We start from the raw sequence: 16303 nt of genomic DNA on the forward strand, positions 1-16303 counted from the left end.
GATAAAAATAAAATATTTTGTAATCAATAAATGCTCAAAAACGTGCCTTCGTATTTAACTACTTTCCAAGAATATATTTTAAATATTAAATATACCTAGTTACTGGTTATTTTTTTTGTAATTTTTCTTTTTAGGTAGATGCAACAGATATTCGGTATTCGGCCGAATAGTAGGCAACATTCGGCCGAATACCGAATATTGGGCAAAGTGTCCGAATAGGCCGAATACCGAATAGTTGCCGAATCATGGCATCATGGCAATCGTGGCATCTCAAATTTTTTTTTCCCGACTTAAATCCCAAAATCCCGAAAAATTTATATTGTTTCCCGATAATAGCGCCTTTCGATCTGGCAACCCTACCTGTACCCAGCAGTGGGACGTATATAGGCTGAAATGATGATGCTGATGAAACTCATATTATCTATTTAATTTTTAATTCTTGTTTAGTCCTTTACTGCTAGACAAATATATTAAGGATTTATCGTCTATTACTGGCCACTTTTAGTAACTGGCCGCCCTAAACTAAAAATGAATTCTATTCACCTATAAACAGAATTCATTTTAGTATAAGGTTTCAATAGCTGGCTAGCTTTCAATAACTGGCCACCTCATACTAAAATGAATTCTATTTATAGGTGAATAGAATTCATTTCTGGTTTGCGGTGGCCAGTTACTAAAAGTGGCCAGTTTCTGGCGAATAACACTATTAAAAAAAAACATTTTTTGTACCTATAAGGTGTCCAGTTATTAGAAGATGGCCAGTATTAAAACAATTTACCTTATTTTGTTCCTTACATCTTCAGTACAATACTTTCCACACTCTCAATAAAATTAGTTTCGATAGACACAGTTCTGCGAAAGCTGTCATGCGGATTACCGACATTAATCTGTAATTTAGTTCGGGAGCAGTTTAAAGAGAGGACTGTTATTCTATTGATCAGAATATCTCTCAACTCCCTATGATGAGCACAAGTATATCTTTAACCCTCAACTGACGCGCGAAGACTACAGCCCAATATCAATCTGACAAAGTTCACGAAGACGCGCCGCGCACATTAGCAGTGGTGCTCAAAGCGTTAAGAATTCCGATTCTGAGACTCAAGCTGTCCCTTCGCCAATATTATGGCTCCTTTACACGATGGGCCAGCGCCGGCCACTCCAAGGGACGCAGCCATGCGGTAGAATGAGATAGCAAAATCACTTGCTCCCTCTAACGCATAAATGCGTCCCTTGGAGTGGCCAGCGCTGGCCCATCGTGTAGAGGAGCCATTAAGAAAAGTTGTACTCACCAGTGTTGTTAGGCTGCCGGTGCGGATGCGCGGCGTGCGGGGGGTGCGGATGCGGATGAGGATGCGGCTGCGGCGGGCTGGGCGGCGGCGGCTGCTTGTTGGGCGTGGACGCGCCCGACACGCCCGTATTGTTTATGCTGCGGGGAAATATCACTTCAGTACATGAATATACCCTGTGTTAGGCCGTGGCCGTTTCGTGCCGTACGCTGTGTACATTACAAACATCGACGCTCTTTAACTATCCATCGGTGGACCTTATGCATTTTGTAATAAGGTTTACGAACTGTCAGTTGACAGTGTGGACGATGGTACTGTCCCCAGTGTAACGTTTCTGCCACGAAAGGCTTATTTTATCCGAAGGCCAAGGAACGCACGCTCAACGCTGACTGTAATACAAGAAACTAAAATTACTACAAAACAACCGGGTCGGCAAACCGGAGCCTCACATAGAAAATTGGGTCTCCCCAAGGCGCCTAAAAATGAACGCATTAGATAGAATCATAAAATTGGTGTTTTCTAATATGGTTGGCTCTTCTTCCCAAAAGTTTGCGGATCCCTGCTAGAACGTGACATTGTACACAGAGTATGGCGACAACTAGAGGCTAGAAGGCTTTACAAAAGATCATCTCCATAATCAACAATGAAGATAAATATATTTAGTTATAATATTAGCCTATAAGCTAAAAATGTATTATGTACTCTGAAAGTATTCTTATTCTTTAAAGTGTGTTCTTTTCTACCATATTAGCCGATAACAATTCTCAATAGCACAATAAAATAAAGTAGATTACGAGAAAAATAACGTACTTTACCTTATCTCACATAATTACTTGCAAAAGAATTGTTTACGGTCTAATAAATTCTACAAAAATGCCGTATATTATGTGCAATAACAAAATTCACTTAAATGACTTCTTGGGGCCTATTTACACATTGAATAGTGTTTAGTGCGAATTCATACATTAACTAAACGCAAGGAATTAATGTATGAACTCGCACTAAACACTAATCAACGTGTAAACAGGCCTTAATTCAAAGTAAATCAAAAAGTAAAATGTAAATTAGCTTTAACCATAAATTCGACGTTTAACCCTTTTCTTAAGAAACTAAAAACAAAGGTAAGTTCAATCCTCACGACACCTGACAGAGCAAAAAAAATACAAAATGAGGGTGTTAAACTATGTGTATGTATTATTTATGTCAGATAAGTTACCAAGAAAAGGGTTAAGTTATTATAGGACTGCTATACACATTGGGGCAGCATTGGCCAATCTAAGGCTATGCGGCGTTGTGTATAGCAACCTTTAGTGCCGTGAATTTTGTTCTAGCACGTATCACGCTCCGCGATTGGTGCGCAATTTAGGGTCCTAACTAAATCGGTTGTTCAATACTTACGCTATAGAATTACCGATTTAGCAAGAACCCTGAATGGGCATTTTCGCGAGAAGAGATCCAATCAACTTTTTTTCTAAAGTAGGTTTTAATATCATTCCTACTCAGAATAACGAGCTCTTTAGATCTAGGAGAAAAAAAATATCCCAAAAAATTTAGTAATTTTACTCACTCTCCATTTTGTAACCGCCGTACAAAGTGTTTGAAAAATGGTTACGGATTGGAAAAACAAAATATGGGACGCTTTTTTTTCTTCTAGTAGCATCGAGCTTGTGATTATGAGTAGAAAAAAAAACATTAAATTTACCTATTTTAGAAAAAAGTTGATTGGATCTCTTCTCGCGAAAATGCCCAAATGGCATCACAATCCCGCGTGACTGTACACAGCAGTAAGAAGAAAGTCAGTGGACTGACCTATTGGTGGAGGCGGCAGAGTTATTGAGCAAGGAACTAACGAGTGACGTGCTATTACTGACCACGCTGTTCGCCGCCCGCAGCGGCAGGGGCTTTACCGGCTGCAAATATACACCACAATATAGCAACACACACACAGGCCGCCTGGTTTTGGGTTCGCAGCCTATACCATAGAGAAAAAAATACATAGATTGCTCACCCCATACATCAGTGCTGGTACCAAAAAGACTATTATTTTCACAGTCGACATCTAGCATCGAGTAGCGGAATTATCAGTACTGCTACTTGACATGTAGCACCGACCGGAAAGTCTAATGCTCAACAACATAAGACTTTCCGGTCGGTGCTACATCTATTGTAAAGTAGCAGTACTGATAATTCCGCTACTCGATGCTAGACGTCGACTATGAAAGTAATAGTCTTTTTGGTACCAAAACAAGTGTATGGAGTGAGCACTCTTGTCTTACTATATTTCTCTATGCCTATACTAAATTTTTTTTAGGTGAGTTTTCGGCTGAAAGCCTAATCTGTTAACCAAAAGGAATTGTTTCTTTTATGCAGCGCGGTTAGCTACCGAATTCGTCGTGAGTGACAACGAACAAGCCCGTTTTAACCCTTTATAAGGCTTAATGGTGTCAGGAATTATGCAAATTTGAAGCCTATCACTTTGAAAAGTTCAAAATCAGGTGGGAAATATATCTCTGCCTTATAAAGGCTTAAAAACCATTTTACCATATTTTTTGTTCATTTAAACTCTTTTGCAACATAAAAAAGGTACAAATGGCGGATTTAATGCCTCATTTTACTGATATGGTTGAAATTTATGAAACAGCTCATTCAGAGATAACACAACACGTTTTGGCTTTTCTGGCAGGAGGATTGGCCGCCCACATTCAGGTAAAAATATTCGGTAGAATGAGCTGTTACACGAATTTGAACCATAGAATGAGCTGTTACACGAATTTGAACCATAGAATGAGCTGTTACACGAATTTGAACCATAGAATGAGCTGTTACACGAATTTGAACCATAGAACGAGCTGTTACACGAATTTGAACCATAGAATGAGCTGTTATACGAATTTGAACCATAGAACGAGCTGTTACACGAATTTAAACCATAGAATGAGTTGTTACACGAATTTGAACCATAGAATGAGCTGTTACACGAATTTGAACCATAGAATGAGCTGTTATACGAATTTGAACCATAGAACGAGCTGTTACACGAATTTGAACCATACAATGAGCTGTTACACGAATTTGAACCATATAAAACAGATGGTATAATTGCTTTTTAAGGGGTGTTCTTCTCACTCGTGACGGATTCGGTAGCTAGCCGCGCCGCATGAAAGATACAATGCCTTTTGTTAGAGATGCACATTTAAGGCAAAAAAATCACCTGAGAAAATATCATCTATACACGCATTGATTAGAGCGTGTGCGGCACGCCGCACCCCGCTCCGGTGTACGAGAGAGACAGCACTATGCACGTATATAGCGATGTCACGCTCGTACAACGGAGCAGCGTGTGGATCCGCATCGAATTTGAAGACCGATGTTCGGCACAATGGGGTGTCCGGTCGAAGTATTTTATCAGATGGCGCTAGCATAGGTCTTACCTGTCAATCAGACGAATAATGTCAAATTCGTGTTTTTTATTGGAATTTTAGCTAGTCAGCCTTTAAGCCAAATCTTATAGAACAAAACTAGAGACAGGTAAAACCTATGCTGGCGCCGTCTATAGAAACCTTTGACAGTTGCCAACCCCATTATGAAGCCAAAATCATTTGAACAGGGTCCACATAGAATGAACCGCCTTGCGAAAAATTCCGATGTAGCTGCCTGTGAAGAGGTGCCTCGAGGCATTGCAGCGTGCTTTTGCCTCGGACGAGGCAATTCGTTCTGTGTGAGCCTGCCCAAAGAAGATAAAGTCAGCATTTCCATCTGTAGGCACTTGTAAACCGGTTGAATCTCTTATCATAATATAAATTCGTGTAGATTAGTCTAGCATAATTTATAATGTAATTTAATATTATGAGAATAAATATCTAAATCTAAATCTATAATTTTTTTTTAATCATTAGCCCTATGCTTAGTTAAGATGTTTTTGGATTTACCAGTCTGAATTTGCGACTCTTTCTAACCCCCCCTTACCGTAAGTACGTAGCAGTCTCCATAGGCCTAAATAGCCCTTCAAAATATATTATCGTTCGTCCCTTTTCATACAAAATCAAAGGAAGGGATCCTAGAAAACGCGAGGAGACTATTGATAAACGCCGACTACTGATAAGCGCACCTTTTCGAGACGAATGTTCCGTCCCGATACCTTGCAGTATGATTGCAATGGCATAATCTATTCATAACTCAAATCTAGATACTTATTGTGAAAGTAACTAGGTTTCAAGTGAGAGAATATTAAATACAAGCGTTTTAAGTATTCACACTTTCTGCGATATACATTTCTATACAGGAACGTAAACTATAGGTCCAAATAAACCAGCTTAGAACCCAAAACCAACAACAAAATCAATTTGGAAAATCAATACTCCACATTGTACTAAATATACAGTATAATAATGTTAGATGATGAATGAATGATCGTGTTGTCTATGGTACTCACTTTCGCTATGACCTCCTCTTTCTTTTTCTTCTCAATGTCTATGGAATCTGTGGAGTGGTTGTGGACTTCTAACGTGGGAGACGGAATGGGACTTGTTCCTGAAATGAGAAAGAACAAACGTGAGTACTGAAAGAAATATTACGTCAATAGGTGTAAGAAAATATTTAGCATATTGATCATAATGAAAAAGTCATGATACTCATGATTTAAGAGGAAAGGGCACGGCCGTTTCTCCATACAAACGTAGTTCCCATTTTCCTCTCCATTTTTTTACGTAATTGGATGTATATTAACCATAGCATGCCCCCGATTTTTTTACTAATGGTAAAAATTAGGAGCAAAAACATTTAAATTTTTAAATGCTCTTATAATAATTTATAATTCGAAAAAAATCGAACGTAGGGCCATAGCTGTGGTTGGTATACAACAAATTGTGTTAAAATATTTTCAATAATGTTAATAAACAGAGAGCAAAATGAGGACTCCGTTTGTATGGAAAGGCGATTACGCGCGGGTCCTCCACTTTCGTCTTAAGGCATAACTGTCAATCTTACTGCATAATGGAAGCACCACAGAGCACATAATATCTACAGATTTCTCACGAGCAGAACCCAGCGTTAACCGCGTTATATAATTTTGCCCCTAATGGGGCCCACTGATTACCAGTTCGCCGGACGATATCGGCCTGTTAGTTAAAAGCAAAATTTGACAGTTCCGAACAACTGACAGGCTGATATCGTCCGGCGAACTGGTAATCTGTGGGCCCCTTTACGCATGATATATTTTATTTGTTGCTTGCCAGACTGTAGCCTATTTACTGCTTGGAGCAGCCGTGAGTTGAGCGTTGAGAGATAATATTAACACAGCAGTTATAATATCCAGTGGCGTTGACAGTTTCCAATCAGCAAAGAAACTGTGCCAAAATACACGTTCAACTAATTGGTATTCGTGGAATATATGTTCACCGATTTTGAACCTTCCCCGCATTAAATTAGAGTATAAAATAGGGAAATTTTCATTTTTATAATGTGTTTGGATTACGTATACTTATTTCAATGGCTCAACGACCCAAACGATTACGTACATGTTTACAAATATTGAGAGTATCCAAAGTTTTCCACAGAAAGTAGAAATTATTTGTAATTTTCAAATGTAAAAACGTATTATTCAATAGTTATTGGTTATTTATAATTGTAACACTCTCCCATTTATTTATATATCACTATAACCGGGTTTCAGGTGTTTGTATGTATATGTACTATGTAAAGTACCTGATATAATGCTAGTGGGCGAGCCGTTTGACTCGTTACTATTAGAGTCTGTAGTGGCGGAGGATGGTAGCCCGACGCCACTAAGTTCTATCTCGTCCAAACCGTTGAGGTCATCGTATATATACTCGTTCTCTTAAAAGCCTGGTTGAATGTATATGTCCTATGTAAAGTACCTGATATAATGCTAGTGGGCGAGCCGTTTGACTCGTTACTATTAGAGTCTGTAGTCGCGGAGGATGGTAGCCCGACGCCACTGAGTTCTACCTCGTCCAAACTGTTGACGTCATCGTATATATACTCGTTCTCTTAAAAGCCTGGTTGAATGTATATGTACTATGTAAAGTACCTAATATAATGCTAGTGGGCGAGCCGTTTGACTCGTTACTATTAGAGTCTGTAGTCGCGGAGGATGGTAGCCCGACGCCACTGAGTTCTATCTCGTCCAAACCGTTGACGTCATTGTATATATACTCGTTCTCTTAAAAGCCTGGTTGTATGTATATGTACTATGTAAAGTACCTGATATTATGCTAGTGGGCGAGCCGTTTGACTCGTTACTATTAGAGTCTGTAGTCGCGGAGGATGGTAGCCCGACGCCACTGAGTTCTATCTCGTCCAAACCTTTGATAACGTCGTATATGTACTCGTTCTCTTAAAAGCCTGGTTAAATGTATATGTACTATGTAAAGTACCTGATATAATGCTAGTGGGCGAGCCGTTTGACTCGTTATTATTAGAGTCTGTAGTCGCGAAGGATGGTAGCCCGACGCCACTGAGTTCTATCTCGTCCAAACCGTTGACGTCATCGTATATGTAATTGTTCTCTTAAAAGCCTGGTTGTATGTATATGTACTATGTAAAGTACCTGATATAATGCTAGTGGGCGAGCCGTTTGACTCGTTACTATTAGAGTCTGTAGTCGCGGAGGATGGTAGCCCGACGCCACTGAGTTCTATCTCGTCCAAACCGTTGATATCATCGTATATGTACTCGTTTTCTTCGAAGCCGGGTTCTAAGTATGAGTCTATGTAGTATTCTACGTCGTCTTTGATCCTTTTTATCTGGAATTTAGAAAGAAAAGTGATTAAGCGCGAATATCGTACAAAGAAAATGTTAGGTTGCTAAGTTGGTATATTTTAGTCAAATAATTAAATTAAATGTCAGCCTCAGACTTTCAAACTTAGTTAATTATGTTTAGTTAATTTTTATATTTGTGCAGCAGGGGCCATGTCGTAATTTATCTTGCAATAATTACTATGTAGTAGAGCGCAACAGACTTATATACTATGGATATTTTCAAAGCATAGGATGTGTTTTCGGGATTCCTGTCCCAATTTGATTTTTACCAGTTGCTCTTCAGTAAAGGAAAACGGTGAAATAAGAGTCGGTAAGAGACTGGACTTATTCCTAAAGGCATAGATTCTCCTCTACTACTTCAAACTTGACCATTCGCTTTCGTAAGCCGCTACGTAATTTTTTCCAATCCGGAAGCGGACCTAAGCTCCTTTAGGACACAAACGCTAAGATAATAGGGTGTTAATCAGTAATATTTATTTGTTATTACCTGTTCAACTTCAACGGACATGTTGTCTAGCATGCGCAGCAGGGTTTCGAGCTTTTTGATGTGAAAGCGGTGCTTCTCTAGCTTCTGTTTGAGCTCCTCCATGCGATCCTGCTTCTCTTTGTCCAGCCGCTTCTTCTTGCCGACCAGCAGCGACTCGATCTCCGACTCGAACTGATCAACCTGTAAATGTAAATAGAAAATGTTAGGATAAGTCAGGGGTCGGTAAATCGTGGTAAGCCACATGTGGCAAGTTTTTAACGGGACATGGTTAGGTAAGGTCAGAGGTCGGCAAAGGCGGCTAGCGAGGCGCATATGGTTTCAATCTACCAGGAATACTTGAAATATAGAAATAGATCCTTCTATAGGTATAAACAGATTTCAATATAGGTCTACATACACAATTCGTACAGTTTGATAAAAACCGACTGTAGAAGAAGAAGAATAATATTTATTTGGTAAGAACCTTGTTAACAAATATCGATAGGTATCCTGTGGCCCCACACTAGGCTAAGCCTGTGACGTGGCAGCCGGATTCGCAATTCGTAGGCTAAAGGTTAAGAAAAAACTAATAAATCAAATAAACAACAAATCAGATTGTCCCTCTAACGCATGAGTTGAATGACATCTTTCTCACTCATTAGAATAAGCTTTAATGGTTGCTCAGGGCAATTGTGGGCAAGTCAAATGAAATTAACGTGATAGTCTCCTATCAAAAAGCTCTCTATAACTTTTTGTTTAACAGTGACAGGTGGGATAAGCTATCAAATACTGCTGATAGTGATAAATAATGATGTTTAGGAGGTTATTCCTAATTGTTCGGTTAATGTTTTTAGTACTAAATATTACATTTATTGTAAACTACGAGTATGTGAGGTGTGCAATAAAACTGTATTTTCACCGCTGTGTAAAGGTAATCAGAAAGTAATTATACCTCATAGTTATATCAGATAGTAAAATATTAAAAATAAACAGCAAGATAAGAGATAATTAGGTGTTGAATGAAAATAATACACATTGACAAACACAATTAGCATAGTGGCGCCACGAGTTAGTGATAATAAAAAACAAATAATTGTATTTACACACTGCAATATGTAAAAAACTTTTGGTGCTATGTATTTATTCATATTCTTACATTTTTTAATGAAAGAGGGATTAGGCATCTTTACACCAGATTGTATATCAACAAATAAAGCGGGTTTTAAGAGCAAAATTCACTTAATTGGTTTCCAACCAAATATTTTGTATAGAAAATCGCATGCACTTCTTCTTGAACCATCGAAATAGGGCTTTTATGCTGGCTCTCACCTGTAGGTTGAGCGCGTCGATGGACTGCACGAGCCACGCGGACATCTCGTCGCGTTCCTTCTGCGCGGGGTCTAGCTTCTGCGCGGCGCCGAGGCCCTCCTTCGAGTACGTCTTCGTCTTCCATCTCCCGTTCCACTACTTTGAACCTTAATACAAAGACAGTAGATCCACCTGTGGTCAGTGCTCTCACCTGTAAGTTGAGCGCGTCGATGGACTGCACGAGCCACGCGGACATCTCGTCGCGTTCCTTCTGCGCGGGGTCTAGCTTCTGCGCGGCGCCGAGGCCCTCCTTCGAGTACGTCTTCGTCTTCCATCTCCCGTTCCACTACTTTGAACCTTAATACAAAGACAGTAGATCCACCTGTGGTCAGTGCTCTCACCTGTAAGTTGAGCGCGTCGATGGACTGCACGAGCCACGCGGACATCTCGTCGCGTTCCTTCTGCGCGGGGTCTAGCTTCTGCGCGGCGCCGAGGCCCTCCTTCGAGTACGCCTTCGTCTTCGTCTCCCGTTCCACTACTTTGAACCTTTCCATTTGCTGGAAAATAAATTTGGAAATTAATTAGAAGAGTATTTCTAAGCAAGAAAATCACACAAAGAAATGCTTGATCAGTATATCAATTAGTCTTGCCAAGAAAAGGTTAAGTTCCATGTACAAACTTAGTAAAATCAATCAAAAATGTCTAGCATGTCTCCTGAATCAGGGTTCCTAAAGATATAATAAAGCCTTGACATTAAGTGCAAAAATATAGAAAGATTAAGAACCCAGTCTTTAAATTAAAAGTTCATTTCATATAGGACATAGGTAGTTTTATATTGGTATATAAAACTAATATCATATAAACATATTTATCACTGAATCATACACCCAATTTCTAAATAACAGAAATATATTTATAACTGATAACCTTTATACAGTTCATTTTTAAAATAAAATAGACATCAAATCATGGTTTTTACACATTTTTTAGAGTTTATTGTTGCTATATGAATAGTAGAACACATTTTGTAATGGGGTAGGTCAGAATCGTCATCATACTAATAACATAGTCAATTAGTCATTTACACTAAAATGTTGTACTTAAATTTTATTATTATTTATTTGTAACTCAATTTGTATTTCAAATTTATGTTACTTTGATTTTGATTTGACATTGTTATTTTTTTGTTTTATCTATGGGCATTTTAGCTAGCTTAATTCAGAACGGTTTGAGTCACTGACCAATGCCCAGTCATGTAAGCAAGTGACTGAACATTCGTCGACCAGTTTACTCGACCTAAGCCTGTGTGACGGTTTACCACAACAGCATGTAAATGATAATAGCTCCTTCCACACTACACAACAAAGCACACCTAAACCTAATGTTATTATGTATTCTGATGAAATTGGAAGCAATATGAGCTCATTTTTAAGCTTTTACCTAAAGGGACTTAGTACAATCAGCAATTGTCTGCCTCACAGTAGCTTTGAAAATATCTTAAAACAAATTTTAAATGACAGTAATATTAATTCTAAGACAACACTGCTTATTCTTATGGGGAATAGGGGTAATGTGAACAAAAATAATTTAATTAAATACTTTGAACAGTTAAACTCGCTTGCAGTGCATGAAATTATTTTTTTCACATTCCCCTATTGTGAGCAAATGTCAGAGGCAGAAAATACCACTAGACATAAGTTAAATATATCTCTATATAATCTTTGTACATATAGTAGTAAGTTTAGCATAATTGACACTAACAATTTTGTTAGTAAATACCATATGTCTATGGTGTTTTTGACTAAAGGCAAGTGTTGCCTTTCAAATTATTACAAAAGACAAATAGCTTTATCGCTATCATATTTACTTGACATTTCTGCCAAGAATTTGGCAGACAATTCTGCTCCTATTGAGCAGCCCAGTATGAACATGGAATTGGTTCCAGTCATAACCAATGATTTAATAGATTTAAACTAGCTGTTAAGACAAAAGATTCTGTCTCTGGCAATTTAGTTTTAAATAAATATAATGAAAAATACTGCAAACATGGAAAGTATATCCACCTGGTGCATCAAAATATTCAATGTATTAGAGGGAAAAATTTACAGATAGAACTTTTTTTGAATGATTTTAATATTGATATTTTATGTCTTACTGAACATTGGTTAAATAATAATGAATTAATGCCCCAATTTAATAATCACCAGGCAGGAAGTTCGTTCACCAGACTTAGTTCCATACATGGTGGGTCATTAATTATATTAAATAGTCAGTTAAAATTTAAGGAACGTAAGGACATTGTATCCATGTCTGTTGAACGGACTATAGAACTAAGTGCAGTAGAATTAGAGCAATTTATTGTTGTCTGTGTGTATAGGCCGCCATTAAGTAATTTTGAATTATTTGAAAACATAATGGAATCTGCCCTACTTAAAATATCATCTTCTAGTAAGAAATTGCTTATATGCGGCGACTTTAATGTAAATATTATGGAAAATTCAACAATGTCTTGTAGATTATTGAATCTTTTTAAATCTTGTAATCTCAACCACATGTTTATGGAGCCCACTAGAGTGACTGCTACTAGTGCAACCTGTATAGATAATATTTTCACAGATATTTTTCCTATTGCTAAAAAAGTTATCAGCAATTTAGAATCAGACCACTTAGGTCAATTAATGGTATTTGAGGCATTAAGGAAAAATACCATGAGAAAACAAATAACTTTTGTACCAGTAACCTCGGACCGCGTGGAAAGAATGAAGCTAAGTTTAGTTCAGGCGCTACCCTTTTTGTCTTCCGATATGAGTCCTAATAGTATGTATAATTCATTCTTTCACACTTTTATGGATCATTATAATGCGATATTCACCTCAAAATCGGTCGTAGTTAGTGGTGCATCAGTTTTTAGTGAGTGGGCTACTGCGGACTTACATCAAAGAAGACGTGAACTGTATGCCTTATATGAGGAACGGCGGTTTAATCAGAGTGATGAATTTAAAGAACATGTGAAGGAGTATTCGAAGAAGTTTAAAGTAGATTGTCATATAGCTAAGCGAAATTATCTAAGTCAGAAAATAAAAAGTAGTTCCGACATTGTTAAAGCAACCTGGAAAGTTATAAATGTGGAGACTGGTCGCTCGAAACATACAATTAAAGAACTTAAACTAAACATTGATAACAAAATTATAGATTCCAATTTAGAAGTAGCTACAGAATTTGAAAAATTTTTCACCGAGGTACCAGTATCCACAACTAAGGATTTAAATTCATCACCCTCATCTGCTGTTACATTATTAAAACATAACGCTCCAGAGTGTTGTGGAGACCTTCATTTTGAACATGTTTGTACCTCAGATGTAATAAAGGCGTTTAAATCAATTAATGTCAAAAAAACTAATGACCTCTGGGGAGTCTCTGTCCATGCTGTCAAATCCTTAGTAGAAATTGTAGCGCCTGACTTGGTAGTTATATTTAACAACAGTGTTGATTGCGGCGAGTTTCCTGATCTAATGAAACATAGTAAAGTAATTCCTTTATTTAAATCTGGTAGCAGCTCTGACCCCACTAACTTTAGACCGATATCTGTGCTACCAACATTTAGCAAGATTTTTGAAAAATTAGTTCTTTCTCAATTAGTACGACATTTTAACGTTAATAATTTGATGCATAATAAGCAGTTTGGTTTTACACGGGGTCGCTCAACAACCGATGCTGGTGTTGAGCTAATTAAGCATATTTTCGATGCCTGGGAGGAGTCACGAGATGCTTTAGGTGTCTTCTGTGATTTATCTAAGGCCTTCGACTGTGTTTGTCATGAAACATTAATCAGGAAACTTCATTATTACGGAGTTAGAGGATCGGCACTGAATTTACTTAAGTCCTACTTAAATGGTAGAATACAAAGGGTCGATGTGAGTGGACAGCGATCACCTGGGTCATTGGTCTCTATGGGTGTTCCACAGGGGTCAATATTGGGGCCTTTCCTGTTCCTTATCTACATAAATGACTTGCCATTCCTTATTAAGACCCACCATGATATAGTATTGTTTGCAGACGACACCTCACTTATTTTCAAAGTCAAACGACAGCAACAAGCTTACAATGATGTAAACAATGCTATTTCAAAAGTAGTAAATTGGTTCAATGTTAATAATTTACTGTTAAATGAGAAAAAGACTAAATGTATTAAGTTTGTCACTAGTAGTAACGTAAGGCATGTGCAAACAAGTGTCATTGTGAAGGATGAGGAATTGGAATTAGTTGATAGTGCAGTTTTTCTTGGTATAACTTTAGATTCTAAACTCCAGTGGGGTCCCCATATTGCTACTCTTTCGAATAGACTGAGCTCTGCAGCTTTTGCAGTGAGCAAAATCCGTCAGTTAACTGATGTGAAAACAGCTCGATTAGTATATTTTAGTTACTTCCATAGCATTATGGCATATGGTATTTTACTGTGGGGCGGTGCTTCAGAGATAAATACCATTTTTGTTCTGCAGAAGAGGGCTATTCGAGCAATATACAAAATGAACCATAGAGACTCGCTTAGAGATAAATTTAAGGAAATTGACATAATGACAGTGCACTGTCAATACATTTATGAGAATATTCTGTACGTACATAAAAATATTGTAAATTTTAGGAAAAATTGTGAAATCCATAATATTAATACTAGAAATAAACATAAGCTCGCAGTGCCCTTCACTCGGCTCCATAAAATTAAAAAATCATTCATGGGTAATTGTGTAAGATTTTATAATAAACTTCCAAACCATATTACTGAATTATCTATTAATAAATTTAAGAATTATGTAAAGCGTAAACTTATTTCTAAAGCTTATTATACCACACAAGACTACATGAATGATATTACAACGTGGGATTAATTGTTATTCGAAATGATTATTTATTTATTAGGTATATTTGATTATTGATGAGGAAATGGATATTCCGATGTAATACTATCTACTTCTTTTGTCACTTATGCTTTTTTTTTGACATTTAGATTTTATTCTAGAAATTCTAGACTAGTATTTTTTTATACAATCTTTTTAATGTTTGACGATCCTTTTGTGAAATTTTTAGTGTTAAATTTGATATGTATAATAATCCAATTTTATTATGGAATAATATTAACATCAATAAATTGCTCTGATAATTAGATTAAGATTAATTACGATTCATAAGAGCTTGTTGCTAGGCCTACATGAATAAAGTAAATTTTGTTTGTTTGTTTTGTTTGTTTAGCCTGATATAAACATATTGAATGAATTGAAAAAATGTATGTACACAACTACATATATTTATTTATTACGTTGTAGGCATTTAGCGTAACCGCGTATATGTAACTGCGTAAATAAGAAGCCAATTTGGCATATGTGAAAGTTTGTTTGCACCACCAAAACTAGAACCTTAGCAACAAGCCTTCACTTCAGCCAAAACAAGGTTTCCATTCAAAGTTATATAAAACTTAACAACTGCCTTTGTTAGTAATGGCTTCATTCAAAGTTTGCAATCATGTTATGGTGTTTGTAAGGTTTTATACTAACAAGCAGCATAAGTAAGATTTAGTTAACTTCGTAAGTCCCCGCGTACTTGTAGAAGTACAAATTAATTTCGAGTTATGAACTCTTATAGAAATAAAAAAAAGTTCCAAATTCAAAAGCGCAAATATTGGCTTGGGTATTACGAGGTAACAATTTTAGGTTAGCATAACAAAGATATAGCAGAATATGCTTTTTATTTTTATCAATAAGAACTTGACCATTTGTACCTAAGAATTTTATAATAAGCGTATTGGTGACCCTTGGAAGGTAATTACTTTTTCGTTTAACTATGTATTTCGTGACCTCTGCTTTCTTTCCTACTTTTTCGTCTAATAATAAATAGTACATTATTGTCGAGGCTCGGAAGTAGCTACTTGCAGGCTGAGGATTAGTTTTAAACGGACGACCTTGGGAGTCCGTTTAATTGAATCCGAAGCCAGCAAGTAGCCTTCCAGCCGAGTCATATATAGTGCTTTTCTCAAAAATGGTGCAAGAAATATAAATATAATAGAAATATTTTACAAAAGCAACGTTCTTACGTATATATTTTCACAGAAAAAAGTAGAAACAATTGAAAAAGTTTCCTTTGCCGGCTTTTTATTTTTTAATTTTAAAATAGAAGTGTATTTTCTGCCGAAAATACGCCAACCTATTTGAGACAGCTAAATAGTCGCGATACCAACATTATTATAATAAGTACTTATCATCTGTTTGGCTGTTTAATGGGCCTGTGCCTTTATTTGATATGGCCATTTAAACTTTTAAAAAGTTTTGAACTCGACAAATAATGGAATTTGTATGCAACATTGCAGTCCCAAAATCGAGACTGCAATGTTTTTAACTTTTTAATTTTTGACTGACCATAAACTCCGCACTTCGCGACCTATTTTTTAAATGGCAAAGTCGACTTTGCCGTC

General features: G+C 37.0%; 1 protein-coding gene across 1 annotated transcript in view; it reads right to left on the minus strand.

Moving 5' to 3' along the window:
- The window catches only part of LOC134796307 (CCR4-NOT transcription complex subunit 3), a 34381-nt gene that overhangs the window by 15184 nt on the left and 2894 nt on the right, over positions 1–16303 (minus strand). The window contains exons 3-8 of the mRNA XM_063768391.1: positions 10242–10397; positions 8554–8733; positions 7843–8050; positions 5719–5816; positions 3096–3196; positions 1290–1426 (exon numbers count right to left, since the gene is read on the minus strand). Of these exons, the coding sequence (XP_063624461.1) occupies positions 1290–1426; positions 3096–3196; positions 5719–5816; positions 7843–8050; positions 8554–8733; positions 10242–10397 (880 nt within the window). The remainder of the gene's footprint in view (positions 1–1289; positions 1427–3095; positions 3197–5718; positions 5817–7842; positions 8051–8553; positions 8734–10241; positions 10398–16303) is intronic.

Source organism: Cydia splendana, chromosome 13 (assembly GCF_910591565.1).
Source record: "Cydia splendana chromosome 13, ilCydSple1.2, whole genome shotgun sequence".
In the NCBI taxonomy this organism is placed as follows: Eukaryota; Metazoa; Arthropoda; class Insecta; order Lepidoptera; family Tortricidae; genus Cydia; species Cydia splendana.